General features: G+C 36.3%; 2 protein-coding genes across 2 annotated transcripts; both read right to left on the bottom strand.

The window, feature by feature from the left end:
- Positions 1 to 1316: 1316 nt before the first annotated feature.
- On the bottom strand, positions 1317 to 4333 carry LOC142530666 (uncharacterized). The gene is made up of 4 exons (XM_075636486.1): positions 4203 to 4333; positions 3283 to 3539; positions 1481 to 1669; positions 1317 to 1414 (listed from the first exon to the last, which is right to left on the bottom strand). The coding sequence occupies exons 2-4, from the start codon at positions 3536 to 3538 to the stop codon at positions 1317 to 1319; spliced, it is 543 nt and encodes a 180-aa protein (XP_075492601.1). The 5' UTR covers position 3539; positions 4203 to 4333.
- A 5549-nt stretch (positions 4334 to 9882) lies between these two features.
- Positions 9883 to 14041, bottom strand: LOC142530665 (uncharacterized). The gene is made up of 5 exons (XM_075636485.1): positions 12209 to 14041; positions 11401 to 12142; positions 10918 to 11131; positions 9996 to 10260; positions 9883 to 9909 (listed from the first exon to the last, which is right to left on the bottom strand). The coding sequence occupies exons 1-5, from the start codon at positions 14039 to 14041 to the stop codon at positions 9883 to 9885; spliced, it is 3081 nt and encodes a 1026-aa protein (XP_075492600.1).
- Positions 14042 to 14291: the final 250 nt, after the last annotated feature.

Genomic DNA, 14291 nt, shown 5'->3' with positions numbered 1-14291 from the left:
AAAAGTTGGGTGAAACGATATTACGGATCGTACTTTGTGAGACAATCTTTTATTTGGGCATCTATGAAAGTGTATTACTTTTTATGATAAGAATATTGCTTTTTATTATGAATATCGGTAGGATTGACTTGTCTCACATATAAAGATTCATGATATCGTCTCACAAAAGACATACTCATTATTACGTGAGAAAAGAAGTTTTAACTTTTAAGCAAGAAACTATTTGTCAACCTATTATCAATCACAAAGAAAATGCTGAAAATTTGGTTTAAAGATAGGGGTGTCAATCGGGTCGGGTGGGTCGGGTTTCGGGTCAACCCGCATAATTTTTTTTTCCCAACCCGAACCCAACCCGAAGCAACCGGAAAACCCTCAACCCGAACACGAACCCGTCTAACCCAACTCAGCCCGTCTAACCCGCCTAACTCGATTTTTTTTTTATTTTTTTAAAAAAAATTCGAAAAAATAATAAATAATAATAATATGTCATATAGCTAACTTTTCTAATAATATCCTCACAAGTTTCTAATAAATATTCAAAACACATAATGATAATAATAACATTTAGAGTTCGAACAGCGCTTGATAAAAGAAAACGATGCATGTAAAATTGCAAATCTGCAGCAAACATATGATCGAGACATCTTGGATTCTTCTGTAGAATCTTTTTGTTGTATTTGCCTGGGATCTCATAAATGAAAACTTTTAACCTTCCAACCGGGTCATCTTCCAAAAATCACATGCACTTCCTGAGATTCAATTGATAGACATATTAAGCAAAATTATAAGTTCAAGTTAACAATATCTCAAAAGAAGTTGAGGAGCTAGCAACAAAGTATAAAACATGACAATGGGGCATGCACTCATTTTTTTCGTAGAACACAAATCAATTTTTGGAAAACACATTTCAAAACAATCGAATATATGTGCACTTTTAATTAACTCCCAAAGCAGTCCAAAACAGACTCTCTAACACAAATACTCAGAAGACATGCTTCATACGCTTTAACAACAGCTTGCACAAAAACAAAACCCGTTAACTTACCATTAGCAGCTTTATGATCTAATGAATACATACAATACCAGATGACACCATAAATTGACTTAAACTTCTCTAGTAATCACTACTTTGTTTGTATATTGCATTCCACTTATATCATAGTTTTCTTCATTGTTCTACATTTGTTTGTAGAAGTCGAACATTTAAATAACATTTAAAAAATTAAAATAGGAAATGGTGAAAGTTTTCAAAAATTATGAATTTATAAAAGTTAACTTACTTTTCAATACTAGGTATCATAGCATTGTTAGAATCATCAATCATCCGTTGCAGCATTGTTTGATCTAACATCCTCTTTTATGAATAAATTCGTAACATTTTCAGTCAAATTATCCAACCTCACCTCAGTAGTTTCTACAAAAATAAAATATTAGTAAAAAAGATAACTTTAAAATGAAAATAACAAGAAGAATCACTAACCTTTTTGTCCAACTAACCAATCTCTACAACAAACCAACGCCTCAACAACATCAGGCTTCATTGCACTACGATATTGGTCAAGTATCCTACCACCCGTGCTAAAAGCTGATTCAGAAGCAACTGTAGAAATTGGAACACTCAAAATATCTCTGGTCATTTGTGCAAGTTCAGGATACCTAAATTGGTAAGCTTTCCAAAATGCAAGAACATCACATTTTGAAGATCTGTCAATTTTTGGTTCATCCAAATAAAGATCTAATTGACTCTTTTGAGCTCTATCATTTAATTCTGTTCTTTGAAATGTGTCAAATTCCTACATCATAAATTAAATGTATTGGTAACGAAAAGTAAAAAATAGTGAGAAAAAGAAAAAATTATCATAAATACCTTCAAAACATCCATGCATCCACTATCTGAATTTAGAGGAAGAGAAGCATTATCATCAATGCCACTGTGAGAACTCGTAGATGTATTGTTACTACTTGATTTAGAAGCAAGGCCCATATATTCCTCAAACAAAGAAACTAATTTAGACTTCACCAGACTTAATTCGTTACTACCATGTCCGTATAACTTGTTGTAACAAAACTAAACAAACTGCATCTTGAACCTCGGATCAACTATCACAGCAATGGACAACAAAATGTTATAATCTTTCCAGTACTTGTCAAATTTCTGAAACATCCGATTGGCCATTGATCTCATGAAATCATCATAGCTTTGCAAGGCTTGACTTAATGTCAATTGAACCGTAAAGACACGAGGAAAATAAAGGTTGGCAGTAGGATATTTCACCCCAGAAAACAAAGTCGTTGTCTCATAGAAAACCTCAAGAAATTTGCATATTTTTTCAGCTTGAACCCACTCGTCAACCAATGGACAGTGTGTGAAATTAGTATCAGTCAATTTCAAATGATTAAAAGCACGTCGATAATATATGGCACTAGAAAGCATCAAATACATAGAATTCCATCTAGTAGGAACATCTTGCCTAAGTGATTTCTTAGGATCCAGCAAAGTTTGGGTAACAGATTCTACAAACTTTTTCTTTCTTACTTGACTGCCTTTAACATACTATACACATTCACGAATCTTATCAACAGAATGATCAATTATTTTCAAACCTTCTTGGACAATTAAATTGAGAATGTGTGCACAACAACGAACATGCAGAAACTCGCCACCATTCACTAATGAACAATTTAAACTAAGATGATCCCTTAGAAGGCCAACAAAAACATCATTTGCAGCGACATTGTCCAACGTAATTGTGAAAACCTTTCTCTGAATTCCCCAAGCATTGAATAAGCTATTGATTTTATCACACAATGCAATACCAGAGTGAGGTGGAGGCATGTAAGAGAAGTTGATGATCTTTTTTTGCAAAACCCAATTAGAATCAATGAAATGCGCTGTCAAACATACATAGCCATCAGTGGCAATAGAAGTCCACAAATCGGAAGTGAAACAAATTTTTCCAGAGCATGAACGCATTTCTTGAGCTAGTCTATTGTATTCATTTTTATGCATATTGAGAATATCAGTCCTTGCGGTGTTTCTAGTGAAATGATTGACTTGAGGTTCCAAATATGTAAAAATTGATCTAATTGCCTCATATTCCACAAAATGAAACGGTAAATCATGTCTCACAATTGCTAATATTAGCAACTCTCTAAATCTTTCTTGGCTGAATTTTTGTGACCTTATGGCAAGACTTTTATCGCCTTGTTCTAACAAAGCCTGAGCAATATCACGAGTTCTCTGTCTAGGACACTGTTTGAGAATATGGCGTTGGAGATTACCTGTCCCCATGCTACTGTCAGCTTTGTACGTAGTCCCACATGCTTTACATTTGCAACGCTTTTCTTCTCCTTCTACTTCTGGAAGCATCTCAAAATATTGCCACCATTGTGATTTTAAAGGTCTCTTTCGTTTAACACTTCCGGAGGCCCGACCTTTCAAGTTAGTACCTGCTTCTTCATCAACATCTAAATCCAACACATGTACACCCTCCACACTATCCTCCTCATGAACAAGACCAATAGGTTCTGAACTCATTCTATCAATTAAAAAGCATAACAATATTATTAGCTACAAGAAAAAAATTAACAATTCCTTGAAAGACTACATTTGGTATAGGCATTACAAGAAACAGAAATAAATGGATGTCAATTTTAACATAATCATATACTCAAGAATTGTACCAAAGAAAATGTTATACAATGATACCCAATTGTCACAGACTTTATTTAACAAAAGAAGTTGTAAACAAAGTTTGCTTCTTCCCTCATGTTAGGTTTAAACATATATTTTGATATTTAACAAATGTAAAAATATTCATATTTAACAAATGTAAACTTCTCCAGCAATGCATTATGCAACTCTTCGGATCTTGAATCTTCCCTTCCAATCTTTTTTATTTTATATTATTTATTTATATTCCTTAAATACGTCCAGAAAAAAGTTATGGATATATTTCCACTTTTTGAAGGATAAATATATATATATGGCTAACAACTCAATCACAGACTCACAGGGTCAAGAATCCCAAAAGCCAAAAACACCGCACGATACAATTTGTCAATTTCTGGGAACGGAACAAATATATTGAAGAACGGAACAAAATATTGAAGAATATTCAAATTTCAAATTATATGTTCAATAAAAATTTTTGAGAACAAACCCAAACAGAGATTACTTTAATAAAACTCAGTTTGTTCACCTGGACGGCTGGACGAGAAGCAGATTAGCGGAGAAGGCCGAAGGGTTTCACTTGGATGCTTGAGTGAGAAGCGGCGAAGGATACACTTGACGAGAAGAGAAATTGAGAATTAAGAAATGAGAAGTCGACAACAAGTCAACAACAAGGGTTATTGGGTTAATACTTAGATGATTAAATTGGGTTGGACTTTATTTTAATGAGAAAGCCTGGACAGAGTCACAAAAGTTGTGCAAAATGTAAAAAAAAAAAAATTTAAAAATGGTGGGTCGGGTGGTTCGGGTCACCGGGTGGCCTGATATTTTTTTCAGGTCAACCTGAACCCACCCAGAAATTATTTTTTTTACGGGTTTGTAATCGGGTCTGACCCGTTTCGACCCGAATCCGAAAATCATAAACCCAAACCCAATATTTTTCGTGTCGTCCCGTGTCGGGTTAGCGTGTCGGGTTCATTTTTGACACCCCTATTTAAAGACGACTGACTCTGAAATCGTGAATAACATTTTTTATATAAGCTCTCACGGGTGTTTTCAGTATTTTTTTAAAAAAAATTAAAATTAAAATTATTATTTTTTAAAATTGAAATATTAGAAAATAAAAAATGTTGGTATATGTTATTGAATTGTTGGACGATGTTTTGAAAATTATTCAGATATAGATAGTATAAATTAACATGTTTAATGCTTTGGATAAAACAATTTTTTTTAATTTTGAAATAATTTGTAATAATATATTTAGAATTCATGTGTCGTATCAATGATTTCATATGGTATAATTTTTTGATGTGATATAAATATTTTACTAAAAAAATTAATTAATAAATTAAAATGTGAATGATGTAATGAAGAAGAAAATGTAACCCTAGTCTAATACTGCGTTTGCTTGCCGTGTTTGGAAATTGAATTTGATGTGTGACGTATTGATGACGTTCTGCCAATGGAAGGGTGCCACGTGCATCGTGATCAAATATATTAAAATTATATGTTTAATATTTGACACGTAAGTATGTATAGCGGATGTACGCATGAACATATAAGAGATCAGCTTTGCATTTTCATCGTTCAAGTTTTCACAATTTCCTGTAATTTTTCGATTTATAGCAACTCAAACACCAAATTTTGATTCTTGAAACGTGAAGGATTATTATAATCCAAAACTATTTTTAAATTAATTTAACAACACGAATTGATTAAAAATAGAAATATCTCTTGATAATAAGAAAGAGCATGTCTCTTGGGAGACGGTCTCATGAATATTTATATATGAGACGGGTCAACCCTACCGATATTTACAATAAAAAGTGATACTCTTACCATAAAAAATATTAATTTTTCATGTATGACTCAAATAAGAGATATGTTTCACAAAATACTATCCGAGAGATCGTCTTATACATTTTTTTTTGTCGATAAGAAAAAGAAAAAAAAAGTGAACCACAAAATGTTTTGCTTGGTCATCCAAATGTGTTGTTTTGGTCCCCTCATCTATAAAAGTGGTTGTGTGAGAGTCATTGATATTGGAGAGTGACTTATCGATGGTTTTAAGGAATCAAAAAAGTTGATGCCATTATATTAAACTTCCATAAATAAGAACACGACAAGCCAATTAATCAGTATTTTGAAATATCCAAAATCCCAAGATAAAACATGATCTCGAGTTTCAAAAATTTCAACAAATTTGACTAATGTATATTTGGCCCTTTAATTGGCTAAATTTTATCTTAAAAAATTGATTTTTTTGCACATTCAATCTATCAAATACATAATGTCTGACATTATATCGATACTACGTTAATATTATAATGATACTCCGTTATCAGTCGGATTCATTGGATTTAGTTAGAAAAAACAAACTTTATTTAAACCAATATATGACAAATTAACTTATGAGTAAAGTCTTTTGAGAGACAGTTTCATGGATTTTTATTCGTTTATCATAAAAAAATATTTTTTTCATGAGTGACTCACAAAATTGATTCGTGAGATCTTCTCACATGAATTTGTACGTTAGCTTAAATGAGTAATCTTTATCATGATTTTGAGCCTGTAATCAGTTGTCTCCCGCAATACCATGCCAATAAAAGAAAGCTATTTTAAAGTTATTCTTTGAACGCATTTGCCTATTATTATTATTTTTTAAAAAAACCATACCATTAAATTGGAGTTTATTCAGATCAAATTAACCATAAACAACATAAAATTCTACTTTAAGTAAAAGTAAACTTCGTGTTCTGGGCATTACAGGATTGATGTAACACGATGTTTAATTTATTTGTTTGAGGGCAAAATTTTGTGTGAGACGGTCTCACGAGTCGTATTTTGTGAGACAGATATCTTATTTGGGTTATCCATGAAAAACTATTACTTTTTATATTAAGAGTATTACTTTTTATTGTAAATATCGGTAGGGTTGACCAGTCTCACAAATAAATATTTGTGAAACCGTCTCACAAGATGTCTATTCTTGTTTGAGATGGTGAGTACGATCAAACTAGCTAATTGATTGCATATGAATTGAAATTAATGCTAAATTTTGTTCAAAAAATAATGATAATTTTTTAAAAATAAGCATTCAAAATTATAATTTTAATGTGTTTAAAATATTGCCATGGTTGATTATTTATTACGTAATGCTTGCTTTCCATATTTTTAAAGAAAATCTCGTTCCAGATTTGTTAGTAATTTCTTGAAAACCCTCACAGGTTATAACTTTTTGGACGTAAAATAATGTCAACATAAATTTGTGGTACTCAATACTAATTATGAGTCTCACCTAGAGTTTAAAACGGGTATGCCTTCGTACATAATTATTCACATGTAAATTCATAAACTATTATTAATTTTATATATAATGCTCAATGCTCATAAGTCATGACCATGTTTTAAAACTTAAGCTCGCAAACATGTTCTTCAATTTTGTGACTTGTGATCACATGAACTGAGTTCGCGAACCAGCTCGAGTCGAGATCGATATAGTTGAGAACCTTTATTAGCTCATGAATATTGATCTCGAGCATCTCCTTTGCACCCTTATAATTTTCAAATATGATTGAAAATCCTAAACTCTTTGATGTTATATCTTAATCGTGCACGTAAGCTAAATTGGGAAAAATATTTGGCGTGTTTTGCATTTTAATCTTATAACTTATCAATATTTATTTTTCATCAAATATTTTTAATTATTTTTCACCAGAAATCACTAAATCCATCAAATATTGATTATTTGGCATCGATGTTATCTTATATAGCTCATGTGACAACAATAAATCTTATATAGTACACGTTAAAATATATAAGCAAAAATAAAAAAGAAACGACAAGTTTTTCCCTCTTATTCTAAATATTGGATGTTGCTTTGACTTATTATTTTATTAATAAGATATTTTTAAAAATCAAAAAATTTATGACTTCAAATATTAATATTAAAGAATATTAAATAAACTATAAATAAATTCATATTAGATTATAAATAATTTTTTTTTTAAAAAAAAGTGAAATATGAATAGCCTAAATGAAAACATCATATAAAAATGTGATAATAATTTGAAAAACTCCCATGCACCTTCCGAAACTTGTTAATCACTATCGATAATCCGAATATCCGACATTCGAATTAAAATTAAGAATAATTGGCTCACGAAACCGATCAAAATAAGCATGACTCCAAGGATTTTACTGGATAAATTTAACTACATTCAGACAAATAAAAATCCGTGAGTGCAAAATATTATAGACTTAGTTTCGTCAAAGACTGGGTCTGCGTGCAAGATTGACAGATGCAGTATTTACAGAATCAAAAAACCAGTCAAACACATTTCCCCCCGACTTTGCAGAGCATACGTGCAGGGGGTTTGACAAAGGAGACAGACAACATACGATATGCTGCTAACTTTTATCTTATGCATGTCAAAATCTCATGTTTTAATTTTTCTCCTTAGTCCCTCAAATGGATTTATTTCAAATTAAAGACAATCCAGTTATTATTTTCGATTCTAAAATAGTGTTTTGATGTGTAATTAACTCGAAATTATTAGTTTATATTGATGCGATTAAAATTTATTCATGTTGAATTGAAATGTGTTAATTGTCCCTTGGACAATCCTCCCTCCTTGATGTCACGCCCCGAGACCGGGTTATGACACCGGCGTTGTTTAACAACCACACGATCGAAAAATAACTAGCCTCGTAGTACATCATAAACCGAAACCAGTTTATTATCATAAATTTCCCAAAAGTTCAATGTCTTTACAACTCAAAAGAAATAGAAACATGCGGAAGCGTAAATACACGATACTGAAATCATAAAACAGAATAATCGACGGGTCCCGAATTAGACTGCTTCATCACCATCCCCAAAAGTAGTCTTGCTCCTCATCCTCAATTTGATTCTCATTCTTATCTGGGTGGGAAAGTAAGGGGTGAGTATTTTGGAGAAATACTCAGTAAATGGGGGCCGATCGCACATGACAATTATCGAGGATATACATATGAATAAATTATCAAAATTTCAATATTAAGCATGTTGAATCAAATACTAACACAAATACGAATATAGCACTGAAAATCATCTCATTTTCTATGGTTTTTTTTTTTTACTGATCAGTCCCCTATATGTTACTCCTCTAAGGGGCGAAGGAACGGTTATTATAACCCACCGCATCAGGGCCTAAACAAAGTATATCAAAGTTCGGAATTTCCTTTACCATTTCTAAATCGAGTCATTGCAGTGCATTTCAAAAAAATTCAAACATGCTGTCACATATTTAACTGATATCGAACAAAGAACAATTCAAGGGATTTCAATACCAAATGGAAATGAATATATCACGCCGACCGAATTTTCAAAGTCATGTTTAATTTATTTTCGAAACATATTATGCCCACTTAAAAAGAAATAAGTGTGCCAAATAAAATAGTATCAAGAACCCACTTACAAAGAAAGATATATAGCAAAAGCCCACTTACCGTATTCTGACTGCTCAAGGAAACGTAAACGTGAACGGTGAGATTGCGGCAGAGCTTTGTTACTAGAGGGCGAAGAGCTTCGAGAATACAGTGCTGCTAGAGAGGATTTCGAGAATTTGGATGTGCAAGTTTCGAATGAGGAGCCTTCCTTTTTATAGGCACGAATAATCTGCTACAAGGTAAGCTCTGAAGTCGCTCCACGAATGACGCTGCGTTGATGGCTCCACGAATGACGCTGATGGCTAAATCAATGGGTGATTGCACTAACCTCTCCCGGATGAATGTGGCCACTTTTTGGTTCAAGGTGCTCACTCGAGATTTATGCTGAAATGGAGTGATTTCGGCTGTATGAGTTCCTCCACAATTGGTGCACTTCCATAGTGCATGGTCTTCACATTCTCCCCTCCTTAATGTAAGTTTCGTCCTCGAAACTTGGATTATCTTGTCCTTCGAAAAGGTAAGGGTAATGGTTTCTCATTTTCTCTTCGAGTTCCCAAGTGGCTTCTCTTTCGGTGTGATTGGACCATTGTACTGTGACGTATGGAATCGTTCGTCGTCTTAGCACTTGGTCTTTGGCATCCACAATTCTGATCGGGACTTCCTTATAAGTAAGGCCTTCATTCAAGTCTCCCCCGATTAGGAGTGGTTCAGCTTCGAGGATGTGGCTTGGATCCGAAACATATCTTCTTAGTTGTGACACATGGAAAACATTATGGATTCTAGACATACTCGGTGAGAGTGCCAATCTGTATGCAAGTGTACCCACTTTCCCTAGAATTTCAAAAGGTCCAACATATCTAGGGTTCAGTTTCCCGGGTTTGTTGAATCGAACCACACCTTTCATTGGTGATACTTTCAAGTATGCTTTATCTCCCGCTATGAATTCCACTGGTCTTCTTTTCAAATTAGCCCAACTTTTCTGTCGGTCTTGTGCCACTTTATGTCTCTCCTTGATTATAGTGTTTTTATCCACTGTTTCTTGGATCAATTCGGGTCCAGTGATGGCCTTTTCTCCTACTTCATCCCAATATAGTGGTGACCGACATTTTCGCCCATACAGAGCTTCATACGGCGCCATTCCGATGCTGCTGTGAAAACTGTTATTGTAAGCAAACTCAATCAAAGGCAAATGTTCACTCCAATTACCGCTAAAGTCTAGGGCACACGCTCTCAGCATGTCTTCTAAAGTTTGAATTGTCCTCTCTGTTTGACTATCGGTCTGAGGGTGGTAGGCCGTACTGAGGGTGACCTTAGTTCCCATGGCTTGTTGAAAACTCTTCCAAAAACGAGATACAAACCTCGGGTCTCTGTCTGACAAGATGCTGGCTGGAACCCCATGTAATCGTACGATGTTATTCGTGTACAATGTGGCTAGCTTGTCCAAATTATAGTTCATGCGGACTGGTAAGAAATGCGCAGATTTTGTGAGTCTATCTACGATTACCCAGATGCCATCATGGCTTTGTCTAGACTTTGGTAACCCAACCACAAAGTCCATGGAGATATGTTCCCATTTCCATTCTGGAATTTCTAGAGGTTGAAGAAGTCCTCCAGGTCTTTGGTGCTCTGCTTTGACCTGTTGGCACACAAGACATTTGGAAACAAATATCGCAACATCCTTTTTCATTCCACTCCACCAGAAATTCTTCTTTAAGTCTCTGTACATCTTGGTACTGCCAGGATGGACTGAAAATTTCGACTTATGTGCTTCTGCCATTACTTCTTGTCGAAGGTTATCTATGTCTGGTACACACAATCGTCCTTTCATCCAAAGGACTCCTTTGTCGTCGATCTGAGTATCTTGAGCCTTTGCTTCCTTGGCTTGTTCCTTAAGTTTTACTAGAACTGGGTCTCGATCCTGGTTCAACTTGACGATTTCTCGCAGACATGGTTGAGCGGAGAGTGCAGCTAAGGTAACCTTACTCATATTCCTCCGACTCAAAGCATCAGCTACTTTGTTTGCCTTACCTGGATGGTAGCTTATGGTCAAGTCATAATCCTTCAACAGCTCAATCCATCGCCTTTGTCTCATATTTAATTCCTTTTGGGTGAACAAGTATTTGAGGCTCTGGTGGTCCGTGAAGTTTCGCACTTGGAGCCATAGAGATAATGTCTCCATATCTTCAAAGCAAAGACGACTGCTGCCAGTTCGAGGTCGTGAGTGGGATAATTTCGTTCATGCGGCTTCAACTGCCTTGATGCATAGGCAATCACTCTTCCTTCTTGCATGAGTACACATCCCAACCCTTTCTTCGATGCGTCACTGTAGATGGTGAAATCCTTATCTTCAGTGGGCAAGACTAACACTGGTGTAGACGCGAGCTTTTCTTTCAATGTCTGAAAACTTTTCTCGCAGTTGTCATCCCAAATGAATTTAGAATTCTTTTGAGTAAGCCTTGTTAATGGTACGGCTATGGAAGAGAATCCTTCAACGAATTTCCTGTAATAGCCTGCCAATCCAAGAAAGCTTCTAATGTCTGTGGCGTTTCTCGGTTTCGACCAATCTAGAATTGACTCCACTTTCTTTGGATCCACTGATACTCCTGCTTCCGATATCACATGCCCTAAAAAGGATACATTGTTTAGCCAGAATTCGCATTTTTTGAACTTGGCATAGAGTTCTTTCTCCCTTAAGGTTTGTAGAGTGAGGCGGAGATGCTCTTCGTGATCTTCTTTGCTAGGAGAGTAGACAAGGATGTCATCAATGAATACCACTATGAACCGATCCAGGAACGGCTTGAATACTCTATTCATTAGGTCCATAAAGGCTGCTGGTGCGTTTGTCAGACCAAAAGGCATCACCGTAAATTCGTAGTGTCCATACCTTGTCCGAAAGGCCGTCTTTGGGATGTCTTCAGCCCTGACCTTCAATTGGTGGTAGCCCGTTCTCAAATCCAATTTGGAAAATACTGTGGCTCCCTTAAGCTGATCGAACAGGTCATCTATTCTCGGAAGAGGGTACTTGTTCTTGATAGTGATCTTATTCAATTCCCTATAGTCAATGCACAGTCTCATGCTCCCATCTTTCTTCTTGACAAAAAGTACTGGAGCTCCCCATGGAGACGCACTTGGTCGAATCTGCTTTTTGTCTAGCAATTCTTGAAGTTGTTCCTTTAGCTCCTTAAGTTCAGCTGGTGCCATTTTGTACGGTGCCTTGGAGATGGGTGCCGCTTCGGGCACTAAATTGATTTCGAACTCAATTTCTCGATCCGGGACTGTCCCTGGTAGTTCCTCTGGAAAGACGTCTGGGAAATCTCGCACGATAGGGATGTCCCCCGGTTTAAGTTCAATTTCTTCCTTTACTGCGTTAACCATTGCTAGATAGATATCTGCTCCAGATTTCATGGCTTTCCATGCTTGGGATGCGGAAAGAAGTGACTTCCGTTCCTTGGATTTGCCATGATACACGACCTCTTTTTGGTTCGGGGTTCGGAGCCTAACACTCTTTCCCTTGCAATCTACCATCGCATTGTTTCTTGCTAACCAATCCATTCCTAAGATGATATCGAACTCCACCATGTTCAGTTGTATCAATTCTGCTTGGAATAGGTGCTCATTGATACAGATTTTACACTTTCGGTGCACTCTATGTGTTTCGACTGTCTTACTAGTAGGAGTCGCTACTCTAAATGGTTCAACTAGTAATTCAGGCGTAAGCCCTAGTTTCTTAGTGAACCTCTTAGATATAAATGAATGAGTAGCACCACTATCAAATAACACATAAGTTGGCATTTCATTGACAAAAATGGTACCTGCCACGACATCGTTTGCATCATCTGCTTCTTCTTGGGTTATTGCAAACACACGAGCGTTGGGCTTATTCTCCCTTAGCTTGTTGAGGTTAGCATCAGCATTAGGCTTGGTACTTCTCTTCAATGGCTCGGGGCAGTTAGCAATTCGATGCCCTAATTTCCCACAATTGAAACATGCTCCCGTCTGTCTGTGGCATTCTCCAGAATGAAGATTATTACATTTGGGGCACATCTTTGGTTCTTGGTAAGTTGGGTGGGACGAAGCACCTTTGAAGGGTCCACTGGAATGATTCGGTCTCTTGAATGGTGGCTTCCCTTGAGATGACTGTCCAGTAAGAGGTCGCTTATTCTTGTTCTTGTTCTCCCGACGCTTGATATCCATCTCAGCTCTTATCGCTGCTCCCATTAAATCAGCAAAGCTTGTAGGTTGGTAAACTGCTAAGGATGACTGGATACGGCTGATCAAACCCTTCTTGTATCTGTGCATCTTTAGAACTTCATCTGCCATGATTGTCGGGGCATAAGTTCCAAGGTCATTGAATTGGGAGGTGTAATCTACCACTGACATGTCTAGAGTTTGCGAGAAGTTCTCAAACTCGCTCAGTTTCTGAAGTCTGACTTCTGCTGAGAAATACTGTTTGAGAAAGACATCTCTGAATTGTTGCCAAGTGATTGCTCCGGCGGCTGTCAGGGTAGGTGAGACGGTTTCCCACCACTTGCTTGCCTTATCCTCCAGGAATGGCACTATCACCTCTACCTTAAGTGCCTCAGGTATCTCTAGCAGTCGCAGTTGGGTTTCCACGCTTTTCAACCAACTCTGGCTACTCTCAGGGTCGGCGTCTCCCTTGAACACTGGGCAACGGTTCTTACGAAGGGACTCATAATGATACTTGATCCCATTCTGTGCCGGTGGTGGTTGTGGCTGCTGATTACCGTTACCATTGGGGTTTCCCAAACCCTGGATAGTTGTTGCCACTATGGTGGCTATAGCCATTAAATCTACTTGGCTCATGCCCACTCTGGGAGGTGGATTGCCGTCAGCATTCGGATCTTCCTCATTGTTGTTGTGGTTGTTAACATTTGCGTATCGCGGGTTGTGATTGTTTCGGGGAGGTCTTCCGGCCATCTCCTACAAGCGTACAAGTTTCTAAGATATTTGTTGCACAAACTGATAGAATACATTGAATAATTTGTGCGAAAATAAATTGACGCCAACAAGTAATCGAAATAACAACTTTTATTGATTTCTCAAATAAACATAAACAACTGAATGGGGATTTACTGGAATAGCAACAACGGAAATAAACTAAAAATGGTTCACTAAAATATTCTAATTTGCTATCTCTCCATTCCCCACGGCTACGTCAGGTGGGGCT

The sequence above is a fragment of the Primulina tabacum genome, chromosome 17 (genome assembly GCF_025594145.1).
Source record: "Primulina tabacum isolate GXHZ01 chromosome 17, ASM2559414v2, whole genome shotgun sequence".
NCBI lineage: Eukaryota > Viridiplantae > Streptophyta > Magnoliopsida > Lamiales > Gesneriaceae > Primulina > Primulina tabacum.
Note: the sequence above shows the minus strand (reverse complement) of the source record. Positions and strands in the feature narration are given on the sequence as shown.